At 37.6% G+C, this 21,600-nt stretch overlaps 1 protein-coding gene across 2 annotated transcripts in view; it reads left to right on the top strand.

The window, feature by feature from the left end:
• The window catches only part of LOC101893392 (uncharacterized protein DDB_G0283357), a 137,021-nt gene that overhangs the window by 105,379 nt on the left and 10,042 nt on the right, over window positions 1-21,600 (top strand). For both annotated transcript variants that reach the window (XM_059130319.1, XM_059130318.1), the window contains 4 exons: window positions 15,916-16,181; window positions 16,242-16,773; window positions 18,228-18,366; window positions 18,445-19,398. In XM_059130319.1, coding sequence (XP_058986302.1) covers window positions 15,916-16,181; window positions 16,242-16,773; window positions 18,228-18,366; window positions 18,445-19,398 — 1,891 coding nt within the window. The remainder of the gene's footprint in view (window positions 1-15,915; window positions 16,182-16,241; window positions 16,774-18,227; window positions 18,367-18,444; window positions 19,399-21,600) is intronic.

The raw sequence follows: 21,600 nt of genomic DNA, 5'->3' as shown, positions 1-21,600 counted from the left end.
ATCGACTTAGAATTTTATGCTGATTATGAATATACATATACGTTATAGGGTCTACGACGAATATTTAAGGATGTTACAAACGGAATGACAAAGTTAATATACCCTCCTTTCCAAGGTGGAGGGTATAAAAAAGGTATTTGAAAACTCAATACAACCTTCCACACACACACACACACACCCACACACAGGCAACTGAGTCAATGATATGAAGGTAATTTTTAATGAAATTGAAATCGAAACAGAAGAAAAATTCAAAACCTTTTATAGTTACTTAAGGCGTCAAATCCTCCCACAGTGGACTTTGGAGAGAAGAGGTCTACACCAAAACAGGGCCTATATAGTTAACTAAAAATAGGTCAATAATAATGAATATCTCTAGTGTTATTTTCCGGGAAGATCAATAAAAGGGTCAATTGAAGGGCAGCATTTTGCACTCGATAGTATTGTAAAAGACGTACGGAAGTTCTTCCTAAGACACATAAGAAAATCGAAGCAAATACATTCACATTTGCATTGAACGGAAAAGTTGTTTGAACTCCGAGGAGGAAAGGTATCACCGGAGCTTGGATATGTAACTTCACCTGGGATGTAACTCATGGTAGTAATTCTTATTTCCTTCTAAAAACCCAAACGTCTTCGTAAGAACTTTGAGGCTGTATGGACAGAATAACCCATTCGAAAGTAATGTTTTTGCATAACCTGTACGACAACAAGTTAAATAGTATCACTCGGTTTTGCCGACAGATGTATACGCCCAGCCTTGACCCTTTATGGGGGAGGTTCCGAAGCAGTTGACCAATATTGACAATTCGTATCTGACCTAAGACTGATATAAATATTACAACGTGCCAGATTTTGACTATATCGACTATTACTGCACTTTATATGAGAATTGTGCCAATTTTTGGAAAATGTGAAAACATGTTTGAGGTAAGAGATATAGCGGATCGAAGTATTCCATTTTCATACCTCATGTAATAGAGATAAAAATATTGGTGCGCAAAATTTGAAGGAAATCGAACATTTATATCCAATTTTATGGAAAATCTTCATTTTCGTCAATTTCATATCAGATTTCCGATTTGTTTCGTAAATTATGACAGATAAAGGATTGAAAATTGTGACTCTTTGTGGGTTATGTACCAAAGGGGGTTCGCAGATACATATCATCTTCACAACAGATCCTGCGATAGCAAAAATAATTGGATGTGTGAAATTTGAAGAGAGTTGGATGCTTTTTTGAGCATTTTGTTTTTCAAAATCTTGAACCCTATGTGGGGGAGATACCAGAAGAAATGATCCGATTTCTACCATCTTTACCACAGGTCTTATGTTGATGAAAATATTGAGATATACCAAGTCTGAATGAATTTATGAACTCCGTGGATATTCAAGATTTTGACTCTTTGTGAGGAAGGAACCCCAAAGAATGGATCGATATATTTCATTTTCACAACAGATTTTGTGTTAGAAGAAATGATGGGATGTGTGAAATATGAAGAGAACCGGATGCTTATTTCGGATTTTATGATCGTTTTGGTTAGCCATAACCGTTAGCCCGTTGTGGGGGAGGTAGCAACAGAAATTGTCCGATCTCTACCATCTTTACAACAGATGTGTGAAATATGAAGAGAACCGGATGTTTTTTTCGGATTTTATGATCGTTTTGGCTATTCAAAACTTTGACCCGTTGTGGGGGATGTAGCAGCAGAAGTGGTCCGATCTATACCATATTTACAACAGATTTTTTGCTGTTAGAAATATTGAGATGTGCCAAGTCTGAATGGAATCGAATGTTAACTTCGCCTTTTATGAGCTTATGAGGACGTATCAGAAGGAGTGGACCAATATATTCCAACTTCACACAAGACCATGGGTTAATAAAAGTATTGTGGTGTGTGTAATTTTACAAGAGTTTTAATTATTCAAAATGTTGACCCTTTGTGGGTGACGTTCTGGATGGGGTGGACCGATATTGTCCATTTTCGCACCTGACCTAGCATTGATGCAAATATTAGGATTTAAAAAGTTGGAGCAAAATTGGATTATCCTTTCCCGTTCTGTTCATTAATTGTTATTATTATTATTTTGAAGTGTTGACCTTTTCGGAGTGGTACCAGAAGGAGTAGCCGATATTGCCCAGCCGATATTTTGACCTTTAGTGGTGGATGTGGACATAAATTAAGTTTGAAATATCTCGGGTACTTCTGTCAAAATGAGATATTAATTTTTGCAAATTTTTAACTTTTGTGAGGGAGGTACCAGAAGGTACCTCAAAATTTGATCTTAATTTGGAAAAGGCTGAGAGTATAATTACATGCCGCAGCTCTTTGATTCAATCACGGTTACGCCGTAAAACTTGATATCCATCCTTTTCTTAGTATGATTCTACTTTGGCCCACAATTTTCTCGTACCGGTACCTATGTTGTAGACCCTCAAGTGGTCTAAGCTATTCTGTTTTTCACTTTGGCCTTCAAGATTCATACGAACAAGTTGATCCCGCAATCTCTGCTAAAAAATTAATAAAGGCGATAGGCCAGTAGCTGTGCTGAGGTACAGGGATGACCTGGTGAGGGAAACTCGTCAGAACCTATCTAGGAATTGTCCACATTTTTCATAGCCGGATACAATGATGGGGAGTTAGTCTGATAAAGGGAAACGACAGGTTGCAGTGTCATTTATCACACAGCTGGTTCCACAATTTTGATATCTGGCGAAGGTGTGACAATTTCCTCTAGTTCCTTTGAGGGTTTTATCCAAAAATTTGAAAAAATAATTGCTTTAAGAATCCACCCCCTCCCCAATGCCAATTTCAATTATTAAAGTGTAACACCAACTGATGTTTTCAAAAATAAATTTCCCACAATTTGTCGGTGTTGTTGTTGTTGCTGCTGCTATTGTTGCCGGGAGTGGGTTAGAAGAACTGCATAAAAAATAGAAAATGAAGCACTTCATTTTTATCAATTTGCATAAATTTTCTATGTGCCAAGAACAAAAAAGCTAAAACACACACTCATACACATACACATATACACACACACCTACCAACACACATAGACAAATTTCAATGAACAACCGGAGAAAATATGACTAGAGATAGTACAACACACAAGTGCAATTACAAAACTACTGACGCAGTTGTTAAACTCCAACTACAAACTAGACCAGCTCCTCCGTCCGTTATCTGCTTGCCTCCACATTGGGTATTAGATTTATATATCTAGGGGTTGTCTAATTTACATAGACAACATTTGTTCAAATTTCCCAAGTTTGGTTTTTTGTTATTGTTGTTAGTTTTTTGTAAATGAATACAACCAATGTTGGTTTTACAGTTCGACATTGAGCCAGCCGGCATTTCCTTCGCATATTCATTGCCCCCTTCCTTGTTGCAAAAATTGGATATTATTGTTGTTTAATTGTATCCGTGCTTGGACAGACATATGGGGGTCTTTTTTAGATCACTTTTCGTGGAATTGGAAAATTTAATTCTGGAGAAGGCCCTTTCGTTTTCTATGGAAAAACTTTTGGACTTCTATTAGGCCTACTGCCCTTCTATGAGAAAACACTTCTCTCTTGGAAGAAATTATGGTCTCTTGAGGAGACCTTCGGGTCATCCATAAGAAGACCTTCTTCTGGTCTTCCATAAGAAGACCTTCTTCTGGTCTTCCATAAGAAGACCTTCTTCTGGTCTTCCATAAGAAGACCTTCTTCTGATCTTCCATAAGAAGACCTTCTGGTCTTCTATGAGAAGACCTTCGAGTCTCCTATGAGAAGACCTTCGGTTCTGCTATAAGAAGACCTTCGGGTCTGCTATGAGAATACTTTCTTCTGCTCTTCTGTGAGAAGACCTTCTTCTGGTCTTCTGTTAGAAGACCTTCTTCTGGTCTTCTGTTAGAAGACCTTCTGGTCTTCTATGAGAAGACCTTCTGGTCTTCTATGAGAAGACCTTCTGGTCTTCTATGAGAAGACCTTCTGGTCTTCTATGAGAAGACCTTCTGGTCTTCTATGAGAAGACCTTCTGGTCTTCTATGAGAAGACCTTCAGCTCTTCTATGAGAAGACCTTCAGCTCTTCTATGAGAAGACCTTCTGGTCTTCTATGAGAAGACCTTCAGCTCTTCTATGAGAAGACCTTCAGCTCTTCTATGAGAAGACCTTCAGCTCTTCTATGAGAAGACCTTCAGCTCTTCTATGAGAAGACCTTCAGCTCTTCTATGAGAAGACCTTCTGGTCTTCTATGAGAAGACCTTCTGGTCTTCTATGAGAAGACCTTCTGGTCTTCTATGAGAAGACCTTCTGGTCTTCTATGAGAAGACCTTCTGGTCTTCTATGAGAAGACCTTCTGGTCTTCTATGAGAAGACCTTCTGGTCTTCTATGAGAAGACCTTCTGGTCTTCTATGAGAAGACCTTCTGGTCTTCTATGAGAAGACCTTCTGGTCTTCTATGAGAAGACCTTCTGGTCTTCTATGAGAAGACCTTCTGGTCTTCTATGAGAAGACCTTCTGGTCTTCTATGAGAAGACCTTCTGGTCTTCTATGAGAAGACCTTCTGGTCTTCTATGAGAAGACCTTCTGGTCTTCTATGAGAAGACCTTCTGGTCTTCTATGAGAAGACCTTCTGGTCTTCTATGAGAAGACCTTCTGGTCTTCTATGAGAAGACCTTCTGGTCTTCTATGAGAAGACCTTCTGGTCTTCTATGAGAAGACCTTCTGGTCTTCTATGAGAAGACCTTCTGGTCTTCTATGAGAAGACCTTCTGGTCTTCTATGAGAAGACCTTCTGGTCTAGCTCTTCTATGAGAAGACCTTCTGGTCTTCTATGAGAAGACCTTCAGCTCTTCTATGAGAAGACCTTCTGGTCTTCTATGAGAAGACCTTCAGCTCTTCTATGAGAAGACCTTCTGGTCTTCTATGAGAAGACCTTCAGCTCTTCTAACCGGTCTTCTATGAGAAGACCTTCTGGTCTTCTATGAGAAGACCTTCTGGTCTTCTATGAGAAGACCTTCTGGTCTTCTATGAGAAGACCTTCTGGTCTTCTATGAGAAGACCTTCTGGTTCTTCTATGAGAAGACCTTCTGGTCTTCTATGAGAAGACCTTCTGGTCTTCTATGAGAAGACTTCTGGTCTTCTCTGAGAAGACCTTCTGGTCTTCTATGAGAGACCTTCAGCTCTTATATGAGAAGACCTTCTGGTCTTCTATGAGAAGACCTTCAGCTCTTCTATGAGAAGACCTTCTGGTCTTCTATGAGAAGACCTTCAGCTCTTCTATGAGAAGACCTTCTGGTCTTCTATGAGAAGACCTTCTGGTCTTCTATGAGAAGACCTTCAGCTCTTCTATGAGAAGACCTTCTGGTCTTCTATGAGAAGACCTTCAGCTCTTCTATGAGAAGACCTTCAGCTCTTCTATGAGAAGACCTTCAGCTCTTCTATGAGAAGACCTTCTGGACCGTTAGGTCTTCTATGAAAAGACCCTTTGGTCTTCTATAAGAAGACCGTTAGGTCTTCTATGAGAAGACTCTTTGGTCTTCTATGAGAAGACCCTTTGGTCTTCTTTGAGAAGACCCTTTGGTCTTCTGTGAGAAGGTCTTCTTATCCTTAGGTCTTCTATGAGAAGACCCTTAGGTCTTCTATGAGGAGATCCTGTGGTCTTCTATTAGGAGATCCTTTGGTCTTCTATGAGAAGGCCCTTAGGTCTTCTATGAGAAGACCTTCTGGTCTTCTATGAGAAGACCTTCAGCTCTTCTATGAGAAGACCTTCTGGTCTTCTATGAGAAGACCTTCAGCTCTTCTATGAGAAGACCTTCTGGTCTTCTATGAGAAGACCTTCTGGTCTTCTATGAGAAGACCTTCTGGTCTTCTATGAGAAGACCTTCTGGTCTTCTATGAGAAGACCTTCTGGTCTTCTATGAGAAGACCTTCAGCTCTTATATGAGAAGACCTTCTGGTCTTCTATGAGAAGACCTTCAGCTCTTCTATGAGAAGACCTTCTGGTCTTCTATGAGAAGACCTTCAGCTCTTCTATGAGAAGACCTTCTGGTCTTCTATGAGAAGACCTTCTGGTCTTCTATGAGAAGACCTTCTGGTCTTCTATGAGAAGACCTTCAGCTCTTCTATGAGAAGACCTTCTGGTCTTCTATGAGAAGACCTTCAGCTCTTCTATGAGAAGACCTTCAGCTCTTCTATGAGAAGACCTTCAGCTCTTCTATGAGAAGACCTTCAGCTCTTCTATGAGAAGACCTTCTGGTCTTCTATGAGAAGACCTTCAGCTCTTCTATGAGAAGACCTTCTGGTCTTCTATGAGAAGACCTTCAGCTCTTCTATGAGAAGACCTTCTGGTCTTCTATGAGAAGACCTTCAGCTCTTCTATGAGAAGACCTTCTGGTCTTCCATGAGAAGACCTTCTGATCTTCTATGAGAAGACCTTCAGCTCTTCTATAAAAAAGACCTTCAGCTCTTCTATAGGAAGACCTCCGGCTCTTCTATAGGAAGACCTCCGGCTCTTCTATGAGAAGACCTCCGGCTCTTCTATGAGAAGACCTCCGGCTCTTCTATGAGAAGACCTCCGGCTCTTCTATGAGAAGACCTTCAGCTCTTCTATAAAAAAGACCTTCAGCTCTTCTATAGGAAGAGCTCCGGCTCTTCTATGAGAAGACCTCCGGCTCTTCTATGAGAAGACCTCCGGCTCTTCTATGAGAAGACCTACTGGTCTTCTATGAAAAGACCTTCGGGTCTTCTATGAGAAGACCTTCGGGTCTTCTATGAGAAGACCTTCTGTTCTTCTATGAGAAGACCTTCTGGTCTTCTATGAGAGAGAATACCTTCAAGTCTTCTATGAGAAGACCTTCTAACCTCTTCTATGAGAAGACCTTCGAGTCACCTATGAGAAGACCTTCGAGGCTTCTATGAGAAGACCTTCGAGTTTTCTATGAGAAGACCGTTAGGGCTTCTATGAGAAGACCGTTAGGGCTTCTATGAGAAGACCGTTAGGTCTTCTATGAAAAGACCCTTTGGTCTTCTATAAGAAGACCGTTAGGTCTTCTATGAGAAGACTCTTTGGTCTTCTATGAGAAGACCCTTTGGTCTTCTGTGAGAAGGTCTTCTTATCCTTAGGTCTTCTATGAGAAGACCCTTAGGTCTTCTATGAGGAGATCCTGTGGTCTTCTATTAGGAGATCCTTTGGTCTTCTATGAGAAGGCCCTTAGGTCTTCTATGAGAAGACCTTCGGGTCTTCTATGAGAAGACCTTCGGATCTTCTATGAGAAGACCTTCGGGTCTTCTATGAGAAGACCTTCTTATATTCTATGAGAAGACCCTTTGGTCTTCTATGAGATGACCCTTTGGCCTTCTATGAGAAGACCCTTTGGTCTTCTAAGAGAAGAACTTTTGATCTTCTATCAGAAAACGTTTTGATCTTCTATGAGAAGACCTTTTGGTCTTCTATGGGAAGACCTTCGGGTCTTTTATGAGAAGACTTTCGGGTCTTTTGTGAGAAGATCTTCTGGTCTTCTATAAGAAGACCTTCTGGTCTTCTATGAGAAGACCTTCTGGTCTTCTATGAGAAGTCTTTCTGGTCTTCTATGCTCTTCTATGAGAAGACCTTCTTTTGGTTTTCTATGAGAAGACCTTCTTCTGTGCTTCTGTGCTTCTTCTATGCTCTTCTATGAGAAGACCTTCTTTCGGTTTTCTATGAGAAGGCCTTCTTCTGGTCTTCTATGAGAAGACTTTCTTCTGGTCGTCTGTGAGGAGACCTTCTATCCATTTGTTTTCAGGTTGGCCTTAAGTATGCTATGAGTTCTGCCAATATTTCTTTTTGTCCTTTCGTGTATAATTAAATTCCACTGTTCAATAAGAAGAATCGTTCTTCATTTCAGCCGTTATACTTTTTGTCCTTATCATGCATTTACTTTTTTGAAAACTGCTACCAAAAATTTCTCAATTTCTGATAAGTAAATCATTGCGTAAATTATTAACAAAAGCAGTCAGTCATTTAGTCACGCAATCGTGCAAGTAACCAACCGACTAACTACCAGCCACAGTCATGGACAAAGGTCATATTTATATTTACACCAAACGACCGACCAGCTGCATGCATGCACTTCTCTTCTTCTTCTTCTTCTTTTCTGTTAGTAAATATATGTACTTTACAAAAAATATAATGACTGCGTTAAATGTAAGCCATACCCTCCTAAAAGTATACCTCAGAAAAATAACTCTTTTGTAATTTGGCTCGAGCTTTGTGTTTTTGTTTGGCCATTGTGCCACACCATGGATTTACACGCACACACATCCATGCGAATGGACGGACGGACAAACGAACGAACGAATGGTTCGTATAATGCATTCACATTTATTTTTGTTAACTTTTTGAAAACTTGCAGTGTTGAAAATTGCAATCAGTTAAACTGAGTTTTCTTTCTGCAGCGCTTTTTTGGCTTTGCTGCTGTTGTGATTTTTATTTTTGTCATGGCTTTAGGGAAAATGAACAAAATGCATGGAAATATTCGTTGGGGTTTTCATTGCATGCAACAACATTCACACTTGCATAACTGTCATAATGAAATTTTAATTGTGAGACTATTTTTGGTGGGACTTAAATAATTTATTCAAGTCATAAAAAACAATTAGGAGAGTGGTGGACATGCTTTAGGCCACCACAGGGATGTTAATAATAAATGATGTTGGTCCTTGAAAATTTTGGTTAAAAATATCCGTGTTTGTTGGTCAATGGATCCTTGGGAAATCAGGGTTAAAAAATCTTCCTTGGAGGGTCAATGGGTTCTTGGAAAATTTGGTTTAAAAAATTAACCTTGGAAGGTCAGTGGGTCCTTGGAAATTTTTATATAAAATATCCACGTTGGCTGGTCAGTGGGCCCTTGAAAATTTTTATATAAAAAATCCTCCTTGGCTGGTCAGTGGTTTTTTAGAATTTTTTATTTAAAAAATCCTCCTTGGCTGGTCAGTGGGTTTTTAGAATTTTTTATTTAAAAAATCCACCTGGGATGGTCAGTGGGTTCTTGGAAAATTTTATTTAAAAAATCCACCTTGGATGGTCAGTGGGTCCTTGGAAATTTTTATTTAAAAAATCCACGCTTATTGGTCTAGGGTTCCTTCGAAATTTTTATTTAAAAAATTCACCTTGGATGGTCTATGGGTCCTTGGAAAATTTGTTTAAAACATCCAGCTTGGATAATCCAAGGGTCCTTGGAAAATTTGGTTTGAAAAATCCACGTTTATTGGTCTATGAGTCCTTGGAAAATTTGGTTTGAAAAATCCACGTTTATTGGTCTATGAGTCCTTGGAAAATTTGGTTTGAAGAATCCACGTTTATTGGTCTATGGGTCCTTGGAAAATTTGGTTTGAAAAATCCACGTTTATTGGTCTATGGGTCCTTGGAAAATTTGGTTTGAAAAATCCACGTTTATTGGTCTACGGGTCCTTGTAAAATTTGGTTTAAAAAATCCACATTTATTGATCTATGAATCCTAGGAAAATTTTTTTTTTTTTTTTTTTTTTTTAATATAAATTTATTTCTTTATTTGCAATCTATCTTTAAAACTAGACAATAAGCAAATTAGATAAAGTAAAGTTAACAGGAATTATGTAACTTCAGTAAGATACATAATTGTAAATGACATAATTAAAAAGAAGATATATATTTTATAAATGCAATTCCTCAATTACTTAAATCTAGTACGTGCTTTCTCTTCAGTCTTCTTGTTTCATTTATGTTGTCCAATAGAGATTTGGCAAGAGGGTTTGGATGGTTTTGAAGTCTTTCATTGTAGTTTCTACTTAGTCTTTTAATCTCTTCTTCCACTGTGCGTACTTGCAGATCTCTTGATATCGTACTATTCCTGACATACCATGGGGCATTTGTAATTAATCGTAACATCTTCGATTGAAACCTTTGTATAATATTTATGTTCGATTTACAAGATGTTCCCCATAATTGGATGCCATACGTCCAAACCGGTTTTAGTATAGCTTTATACACGCGAATTTTGTTGTTTAAATTAAGTTTAGATTTAGGTCCTAGTAGCCAATAAAGCTTGCGGCATTTTGGGGGCATTCATCTACTGCAGCAATGGCAGTATCATCGGCGTAGGTCGCAATAGTAACCCTTGGAGATATCGGCATATCTGCAGTGTACAGGGTGTATAAGATAGGGCCTAATACACTGCCATGGGGAATTCCTGATCGAATTTCAATTTTGGGCGATTTTTCATCTTTAACTTTTACGTAAGCATTTCTATGACCAAGATAGCTTTTGAAAAAGAGAAAGTAGGGAGCTGGTAGTAGCTTTTTTATTTTGTACAATAATCCGTCATGCCACACACGATCGAAGGCTTGCTGGACATCTAGAAAAACAGCCGAACAATATTTTTTAGTTTCTAAAGTGTATATTATGGCGTTGATGATCCTGTGGCATTGTTCAGGAGTGCCGTGTTTTTGTCTAAAACCGAATTGGTGATCGGGAATAATATTTTCATTTTTTAACAGCGGTAACAATCTTTTTTTAAAAATTCGCTCAAATATTTTCGAGAATATTGGTAAAAGTGAAATCGGCCGAAATGAGGACAGGATGTGTTCAGGTTTACCTGGTTTCGGAATCATAATTACCTCGGCGGTTTTCCAATTTGTTGGAAAGTGGTCCAATCGCAAGATCGCGTTAAATATATTGGTTAGAAAAATTAAGCATTTGCGGGAAAGATTTTTAATGGCATTAGCATCTATCAAATCATGCCCTGGTGATTTTCCTGTTTTTAAGCTTTTAATTTCATCTGCTACTTCATTCAATGATATGTGCTTAATTGGCCGATCCATTTGACAAGCTGAATCCAAATATTGGCAAGTTTCATTGTAATCTTCTCTATTAACGAAATCGAAGGGTTGAAAAATTTCTGTAAGATGAGTTGCAAAAGCATCTGCTATGCTTTTAGATGATTTACACCATGTTCCGTCAGCGTTCTTGATTACGAAATTTTCTTGACAGGTCTTTTCAAATATTTAGTAGATTTCCACAATAAGTGTTCATCATACTTTGAATTATTTATCGCTTCTAGAAAGGTAGCTGTGGCGTCATTCTTATAATCAGAAAGAACTTTTTTCAACAGTCTGCATGCCCTATTGAACCGTATACGATCGGTGGGTTGTCTACTTGCTTGCCAGATTTTTCGAAGCCTTCTTTTATCACTTATTAGTTGCCTTATTTCGAATGATAATTTCAAATTGTCTCTCGGAATGTTCGAAATTGTGGGTGTTGCCAGAGAAGCAGATTCATGAATTGTTTTCGTGAGATGATCTATAGCATTATCTATTTCACATTTAGTTTTTAAACTTGTATTTAGACTTATTTTGCGATCAATACTCGTTCTAAAAGTCCGGAGGTCAGTTTCGGGGGTTATCAGTTTATTTTTTAAATGTGTATATCGAATAGACAAAGAAATGTTTATCAATATTGGTATGTGATCCGAGCTCAGGTCGTCCACGTTTGATATGTCTAAACTGGTACATGGAATACCACGATAAACAGCAAAATCTAGAAGATCAGGAATTTTACCTGGATCGGATGGCCAATACGTTGGTGAACCAGATGAAAGAACTGATAAATTTGTGTCTTGAATATATTTGTACAATTCCCTTCCCTTGGGATTAACTAAACGCGAGCCCCACCAAGGATGTTTAGCGTTGTAATCACCTCCAACAATGAATTTGTGTCCCATCTTATTGAAAAAATCGACATATTGCCGGTATAAAACTTGATGTCGAGGTGGAAAATAGATTGATGAGATTACCATGTCTCCATCATTACTTTTAACTTTTATGCATGTAGCTTGAACAAAATTTTCCTTTACTTCATCTAGTGTTTCATATTTAATTGTATTTTTCACCAATATGCAAGATCCACCATGAGCGCTGTTGTCAGGATGATTAGTTTTTATAAGGTCATAACCACTTATATTAAAATATGAAGGACTTGTAAAGTGTGTTTCGGAAATGAGAAACACATCAATATAGTTAATTTTAAGGAAGATTTCAACTTCTCTTGTATGATTTAGAAGCCCATTGGCATTCCATAACGCTATTCGCAGGTTTAATTGCATAATTTTGAGATTAGTAACGACATCATATTAAGGAGGGTATTTGTTAACTCTATTTGTTTGTTTAACAGCTCTTCTATTTTGCCGAAAGTCGTTTGCTCGTTATTTTTCAGAATGCCTGCATAGGAGTTTGGGGAAGATTCGTTGCAGTCTTCATTGGGATTTCTTAATATTTCCCGGTCGATAACAGGGCGAATATTTTGACGTTTCTGTTGAGATCTCAATTGCAGAAGTGATTTGTAAGCAGTACAACCTCGGTAGTTTGCTGGATGTTCACCTTGGCAATTTACGCATTTAGGTGGATCTTTCTTATCTTTTTTACATTCGCTACTTAGGTGATTAAGACCACATTTAACGCAAAAAGGAGGGTATCTGCAGTATTTTCTTGTGTGGCCATGTCCTTGGCATCTCTGACATTGTACAATATCATTCGATTTCAAAGGGGCTTCGATTTTTATTACTGCATTGCCTATGTATTTAATTTTATAAACGTCAGAATTGTTAGCTTTTGGTTCCAAATCCACAAAGAAAATTGACATTGGCTGTTTGCTAATTCTGCTTCTTACATTCATGACATTCCTCACGTTATGACCTTCCTTCTCAATAGCAGTCTTAATTTCATGTGGAGGTGTTGTATGATGCAAGTTCTTAACAACGACTCTATATGCTCTTTCTTGTTTCAACTGATAAGTATGAAACATTTTCTTTTTTATGTCTAAATATTTGACAACAGTTCGATAGGCGCTTGTGGATTTTGTCATTAGTCTTACGTGACCATTCTTCACTGATTTGTATGTAAATTCTTGAGGCATAATAATCGTTGAAATATCCTCTAACATTTTCTTGATATCAGCAACATCAGGTATGATTATAGGTGGTGGTTTGGGTTCAGCGACTTCTTCTATCTCTTGCGTTTCTTCAACATCATTGTTCAAAAGTAGATGATACTTATTTGCACTTGTTGATGGACAGTCATTTAATGCAAAACGTTTTGTGTTGTTGCGAATTGGGGAATCTTCGCTTCGACGTTTATTGGATTTTACTACCTGCCAATCGAGGTCTCTGACATGGTTAGTGCTGGAGGTACTAGCACTTGTGGTTTTGTTGTTGCCAACACTCATGCTGCTGGTTCAGCAGTTGAGTGTGGGTACGTGGAGTTGTTGTAGAATGTGTCCGTTTGTTCGGGTTTCGAAAAAAAAGTTTGAATTTGTTGGTAATATTTACCATTCACCGTTTCAATTATAATAAATCTGGTGACAAAGTGCAATGTTTAAACTTTTGAGGAAAAAAATATACAAAGGTCTTGCTAGCACAAAAAGTACGTCTGCACAGAATGACTGTCACAGAGAGACTGCCTAGGAAAATTTGATTTAAAAAATTCACTTTGGATGCTCTGATGGTCCTTGGAAAATTTGGTTTAAAAAATCCATATTTATTGGTCTATGGATCCTAGGAAAATTTGATTTAAAAAATTCACTTTGGATGCTCTGATGGTCCTTGGAAAATTTGGTTTAAAAAATCCATATTTATTGGTCTATGGATCCTAGGAAAATTTGATTTAAAAAATTCACTTTGGATGCTCTGTTGGTCCTTGGAAATTTTGGTTTAAAAAATCCACGTTTATTTGTCTTTTGCTCCATGAAAAATATTCCTTAAAAATCCACGTTTATTGGTCTTTTGGTCCTTGAAAAATATTCCTTAAAAAATCCACGTTTATTGGTCTTTTGGTCCTTGAAAAATATTCCTTAAAAAATCCACGTTTATTGGTCTTTTGGTCCTTGAAAAATATTCCTTAAAAAATCCACGTTTATTGGTCTTTTGGTCCTTGAAAAATATTCCTTAAAAAATCCACGTTTATTGGTCTTTTGGTCCTTGAAAAATATTCCTTAAAAATGCACGTTTTTTGGTCTTTTGGTCCTTGAAAAATATTCCTTAAAAAATCCACGTTTATTGGTCCGTAGGACCTTGAAAAATATTCCTTAAAAAAATTTACGTTTATTAATCTCTTGGTCCTTGGAAAATATTCCTTAAAAATCCACGTTTATTGGTCTTTAGGTCCTTGAAAAATATTCCTTAAAAAATCCACGTTTATTGGTCTTTTGGTCCTTGAAAAATATTCCTTAAAAAATCCACGTTTATTGGTCTTTTGGTCCTTGAAAAATATTCCTTAAAAAATCCACGTTTATTGGTCTTTTGGTCCTTGAAAAATATTCCTTAAAAAATCCACGTTTATTGGTCTTTTGGTCCTTGAAAAATATTCCTTAAAAAATCCACGTTTATTGGTCTTTTGGTCCTTGAAAAATATTCCTTAAAAAATCAAAGTTATTGGTCTTTTGGTCCTTGAAGAATATTCCTTAAAAAATATTCCTCAAATAATACACGTTTATTGGTCTTTTGGCCTTTGAAAAATATACCTTAAAAAATCCACGTTTGTTGGTCTTTTGGTCCTTGAAACATATTCCTTAAAAATCCACGTTTATTGGCCTTTGGTTCTTGAAAAATATTCCTTAAAAAATCCACGTTTATTGAAATTTTGTGTCCTTGAGAAATATTCCTTAAAAAATCCACGTTTATTGAAATTTCGTGTCCTTGAGAAATATTCCTTAAAAAATCCACGTTTAATGGTCTTTTGTTCCTTGAAAAATATTCCATAACAAAAACCAAGTTTAATGGTCTTTTGGTCCTTGAAAAATATTCCTTAAAAAAAAACACGTTTATTGGTATTTTGGCCTTGAAAAATATTCCTTAAAAAATCCACATTTATTGGTCTTTTGGTCCTTGAAAAATATTCCTTAAAAAATCGACGTTCATTGGTAGTTTGGTCCTTGAAAAATATTCCTTAAAAAATCTACGTTTATTGGTCTTTTGGTCCTTGAAAAATATTTCTTAAAAAATCTACGTTTATTGGTCTTTTGGTCCTTGAAAAATATACCTTAAAAAATCCACGTTTATTGGTCTTTTGGTCCTTGAAAAATATTCCTTAAAAAATCCACGTTTATTGGTCTTTTGGTTCTTGAAAAATATTCCTTAAAAAATCCCCGTTTATTGGTCTTTTGGTCCTTGAAAAATATTCCTTAAAAAATCCCCGTTTATTGGTCTTTTGGTCCTTGAAAAATATTCCTTAAAAAATCCACGTTTATTGGTCTTTTGGTCCTTGAAAAATATTCCTTAAAAAATCCACGTTTATTGGTCTTTTGGTTCTTGAAAAATATTTCTTAAAAAATCCACGTTTATTGGTCTTTTGGTCTTTGAAAAATATTCCTTAAAAATCCACATTTATTGGTATTTGTGTCCTTGAGAAATATTCCTTAAAAATCCACATTTATTGGTCTTTTGGTCCTTGAAAAATATTCCTTAAAAAATCCACGTTTATTTGTCTTTTGTTCCTTGAAAAATATTCCTTAAAAAATCCACGTTTATTTGTCTTTTGGTCCTTGAAAAATATTCCTTAAAAAATCCAGGTTTATTGGTCTTTTGGCCCTTGAAAAATATTCCTTAAAAAATCCACGTTTATTGGTCTTTTGGTCCTTGAAAAATATTCCTTAAAAAATCCACGATTATTGGTCTTTTGGTCCTTGAAAAATATTCCTCAAAAAATCCACGTTTTGGTCCTTGAAAAATATTCCTTAAAAATCCAAGTTTATTTGTCTTTTGGTCCTTGAAAAATATTCCTTAAAAATCCACGTTTATTGGTCTTTTGGTCCTTGAAAAATATACCTTAAAAAATACTTAATTATTTGTTTCTTGATCCTTGCAAAAATAATTCGTTATTATTTTTTTTTTTTTTAAATAATTTCCTCATTTTCTTTCTTCCAGATCGTTTATATTTTGTGGCGTTCAAAAAGAATTTCAAACCGAAAAACACACCCAGCACACATTATTTTAGCATCGATGATGATTTTATCTATGAGAATTTTTACAATGATTTCGGGCCGTTGAATATTTGCATGCTATATCGGTATTGTCAGAAATTGAATGCCAAATTGAGCAACAAAACGCTGGCCAGTAAGAAAATCGTACACTATACGTCCATGAATCCGGCAAAGAGGGTGAATGCCGCATATCTAATAGGAGCATTTTCGGTAAGGACATATCCTCATATGCTATCACTCAAACATTCAATTGACTCTCTTTTCTTGCAGATAATCTACCTTAACAAAAGCCCCGAAGAGGCCTATCGACCTCTGGTTGTGGGCGATATACCTGCCTATACACGTTTCTGTGATGCTTCCTATGGTCCAAGTGGTTATAAAATCTCCCTGATCGACTGTCTCAATGCCATTTCGAAGGCCATGAAGGCGGGTTTCTTCAATTTCGAGGACTTCGATGCCGAGGAGTATGAGTACTATGAACGCGTTGAAAACGGTGATTTCAATTGGATTGTACCTCAGAAATTTATTGCATTTTGTGGGCCACATCAAAAATCTAAAACACTGCCGAACGGTTATCCTTGCCATTCCCCCGAAACATATTTCGAATATTTTCGCAGTAACAACGTGACGACGATAATCCGTTTGAATGCCAAGGTCTATCATGCCTCCAGTTTTGAGAATGCCGGTTTCGATCATAAGGATCTATTTTTTATAGATGGCAGTACGCCGAGCGATTTGATATTGAAGAAATTCTTGCAGATATGCGAAACGACAAAGGGCGCCATTGCAGTGCATTGTAAAGGTATGTTACGTGATTTTTAGATTTTTGGGGTCCCAAAGGATACTGTCTCGGAAGAAATGGTACTAAAAAGATATTGGTTTGAGGATAATGGTCCCCTATTGGCACTTTTTTTTAAAAAACTATGGTCCTGAAAGACTTGTATGCTCAAAGATAAAGGTTCTAACCGGCAGGCGATTATCTCTCAGATTACTGTTCTCTCCGGTCCTGTCAGGCCATTATCTCCCAGATAATAGTCCTAAACCGATATTATTTACCAGATAATGGTCATGAACGGACATTATCTACCAGGTAATGGTCCTGGACGGACATTATCTCCCAAGTAATGGTCCTGGACGGACATTATCTCCCAGATAATGGTCCTGCTCTGCATTAACTCCAACATAATTGCTTTATTCGACCATTATCTTCCAGATAATGGTTCTGACTGTATATTTTCTCCCAGATAATGGTCCTTACTGGCCATTATTTCTGAGCTAATTGTCCTCGCCGGAAATTGCGTCCCAGGCAATGGTCCCTATCGGGCATTATCTCCGAGAAATGGTCCATTTTCTCCTAGATAACGGTACTACTAATTATGTCCTAGATAATAGTGCTGAACACCCATAATCTCCCGGATAAAGGTCATAGTCGACCATTTTCTCTCAGATAATAGTCCTAACCAGCAATTTTTCCCAGATAATGGTCATGACCCCCCATAATCTCCCAGATAATGGTGTTGATCGGCCATCGGTCCTGATGGGCCAGTATATCCGAGATAATGGTTCTGAACGGCCATTATTTTTCAGATAATAGTCCAGAACGGCCATTATTTCTCAGATAATAGTCCGTAACGGTCATTATTTCTCAGATAATAGTCCTGACCGACCATTATCTTTCAGATAATGGTCCTGACCTACCATAATCTTTCAGATGATAGTCCTTACTTACCATTATCTCCGAGATAATAGTCCTAACAGACCATTATCTCCGAGATAATAGTCCTGACCGACCATTATTTCCGACATAATAGTCCTAACAGACCACTATCTCCGAGATAATAGTCCTGACCGACCATTATCTTTTAGATAATAGTCCTGACCGACCATTATCTCTGAGATAGTCCTGACCGATCATTATCTCCTTGATAATAGTCCTGGCCGACCATTATCTCCGATATAGTCCTGACCTACCATTATCTCCAAGATAATAGTCCTAACAGATCATTATCTCCGAGATAATAGTCCTGACCGACCATTATCTCCGATGTAATAGCCTTCATCGGCCATTTTCTCCGATGTAATACCCTTCATCGGTCATTTTCTCTGATATAATCGTCACGACTATTATTATCTATGAAATAATGGTTCTAATCAGCCCTTATTTCCGAGGTAGTGCTCCAGATCACATATTTTCCCTATTGTCTCCTAAGCGAGAGATAATGATCTTTACTCATCAATTATTTATTTCTCTTTTAGCTGGTCTTGGTCGCACTGGAAGTTTAATTGGCGCATACATTATGAAACACTATAACTTCTCAGCACTGGAAGCTATTGCATGGTTACGTCTTTGCCGTCCAGGTTCTGTGATTGGTCATCAGCAACAGTGGATGGAAGAGTGAGTAACTATTGCTACATTATCTCCCTCAATTCTTCAATTCATCTCTCCCTCACTCTCTCTCTCACTTTTTCATAGCAAACAATCTTGGCTCTGGTCCGAAGGCGAACGCCTGCGTAAACGCAGCAGCTCACAAACACCTGTACATAAATTCGGCATCTACAGTTTGGTCTACAAAAATTGTCCCGTAACTGCTGGCCAGTTACTGGTCAACACCGAAAATAATACCGAACTCTTAATGACTCGTGTCAAGGGCATATCACAAAAGGTTGATACCATGCATTTGCATGAAGATCAAACCGATTCAAATCAACTGGACTCATTGGATTCCTATGAGAATGGTAATAAACCGTCAGCAGTGAGTAATACCGTAACCGTCACCACCACCAAGACGACCACCACCCCTACACCACGTTCCCGTGTACTGACGAGCAGTAAAGATGGTGCAATAACACCGCCAACAAGTGCCAGTGACAATGATAATGATGTCACCGAAACTGAAGAGGATTCGACGGCATCAAATCTTAATTCGACATTTATTGTTTCACGAAGGCGTAAGTCACCCAGTATACAACAACAACAGCAGCAACAACAACAACGTTTGGAAACGACCACCAACACCACAACAACGACTACAACAAATGCCTCGCTAGCTTCGTTGGGTATTAAAGTGGGACAATCACCACTTGGTGCAGGGTTCTTTAGCATACGCCGTACGCCGCCCATTAACAATAATGAGCCATCGTTAATTGGCAATAATTCCATAACGACTTCATCAGCGGCGGCGGCGACGTCACAGACGACGGCTCTTGGTGGTAGTGGTGGCGGTGCTCCTCTCTACTCGGAAAAGAAATTAAAGAAACCCTCGGTCTATGAGCCGGCAGCTGCTATCCAGAGACCCACAATAGCATCAACCGTTAAAATGGTCCAGGCGGCCATCGAAAAGAAAAATGCTCAAACTCAGGGTGATAAACTTAATCAAATCAAGGCTATGCGACGTCAGCATAATTCGCGATCGGGAGGTGCTACAGTGTAAGTTTTGTTTCCAGGCTTTTAGTTTTTTTCGTATAATATAAAGTGTTAAGATGAGTAGTTCACGCAAAGGAATTTATATATGGAGTTGAGACAATGCATTCGCTCTTCCTACATTTTTGAGATTGGTAGAAAGGTAGCGAAATTTTCCCAATTCGAAAGAGTTTAGTTGGTTCCAGACGGTTTAATTTAAAGCAGTTGATGAAGGCATTTATTAAGTATAGGCCAATAGGCCAATAAATGAGACATTTTAACCCGCATTTTTCAAAGACCAACAGACCAAAAATCGTGGATTTTCTGAACCAAATTTTTTAAGGACCAACCGAGCAATAAGTATATTTTTTAAATAATAATTTCAAAGATCAACAGACCAATACACGTGCATTTTTAAAAAAAAAATTTCCAAGGATGCATAGACCAACAAACGCGCATTTTTAAACCAAGTTTTCCAAGGACCCATAGATCCATAAATGCGGATTTTTTGATCCAAATTTTCCAAGGACCTATAGACCAATAAATGTAGATTTTTTAAACCAAAATTTCCAAAGAACCATAGACCAATAAACGTGAATTTTCTAATCCGCATTTTCCAAGGACCAACAGATCAATAAACGAGGAATTTTAACCCGTATTTTACAAGGATCAGCAGACCAATAAACGAGCGATATTTAACCCGTATTTTTCAAGGACCAAAAGACCAACGAACGTGGATTTTTTAAAGAATAATTTTCAAGGACCAACAGATTAATAAACATGGATTTTTTAAAGAATCATTTTGAAGGAGCAACAGACCAACAAACAGGGTTTTTTAAACCATATTTTCCAAGGATCAAAAGACCAATAAACAAGGATTTTTATACCCTCAGACATAGGGATACATAGAGTATACATTATTTGATACGGCTAAAACGTGCCTCATCTCAATATTTTTATTAACCCAAGGTCTGGTGCGAAGATGGAACATATCGGTCCACACCTTCTGGTGCCTCTCCCATAAAATGTCAACATTTTCAAAGAAAATAATTTACTGCACAGAAAGAGAAAGGATAATCCGGTTTTGCTCCAACGTTGCAAATCCAAATATTTGCATCAGTGCTAGGTCAGGTGCGAAAATGTACAATATCCATCAAGTACCTCCTCAAAAAAGGTCATCATTTTGAATATTTATAACTTTTAGTGTAAGAATCCGATTATCTTCAAATTACACACATCTCAATATTTCTTTTATCCCAAGGTCTGTTGCGAAGATCGAATATATCGGTCCACCCCTTCTAGTACCTCCCCCACAAAGGGTCGAAATTTTCAGAGAAATATATTTTCTGCACAGAAAGAGAAATGATAATCCTATTGTGCTCCAACTTCGCAAATCCTAATATTTGCGTCAATGCTACGTCAGGTGCGAAAATGGACAATATCGATCCACTCCATTAAGTACCTTCCCCACAAAGGGTCAAAATTTTGATTAATTACAACTCTTAAATAAATATAATGTGATGTAAGAGTCCGATTGTCTTTAAATTTCACACATCCCAATAATTTTATTAACGCAAGGTCTGGTGTGAAGATGGAATATATCGGTACACACCTTCAAGTGCCTCCTCCATAAAGCGTCACAATTTTAAGTATGCTTTAAAGATGGTAGGGATCAGACCATTCCTTTTGGTACCTCCTCCCACAAAGGGTCAATGTTTTTAATAACCAAAACAATTATTAAATCCGAAATAAGCATCCCGTTCTCTTCATATTTCACACATCCCATTATTTATACTAACCCAAGATCTAATGTGAAGATGGGATATATCGGTCTACTCCTTTTGGTACCTCCCGCGCAAAGGTTCAAAATTCCATAAAACCCGAAATTATCAACCGATTCCATCTAGACTTGGCATATCTCAATATTTCTATCAACACAAGATCTGCTATAAAGATGGTAAAGATCAGACCATTCCTTCTGGTACCTCCCCCCACAAAGGGTCAATGTTTTGAATAACCAAAACGATTATTAACTCCGAAATAAGCATCCGGTTCCCTTCATATTTCACACATCGCAATATTTTTATTAACCCAAGGTCTGGTGTGAAATTGAGATATATCGGTCCCCTCCTTCTGGTCCTCCCCCGCAAAGGGTTACAATTTTCAAGACTCTTATCTGTCATAACTTGCGAAACAAGTCGGCTATACTTTACAACTTATTTTACGTTT

The sequence above is a fragment of the Musca domestica genome, unplaced genomic scaffold, assembly GCF_030504385.1.
Source record: "Musca domestica strain aabys unplaced genomic scaffold, Musca_domestica.polishedcontigs.V.1.1 72, whole genome shotgun sequence".
Lineage (NCBI taxonomy): Eukaryota > Metazoa > Arthropoda > Insecta > Diptera > Muscidae > Musca > Musca domestica.
This window is presented reverse-complemented; position numbering and strand designations above follow the sequence as displayed.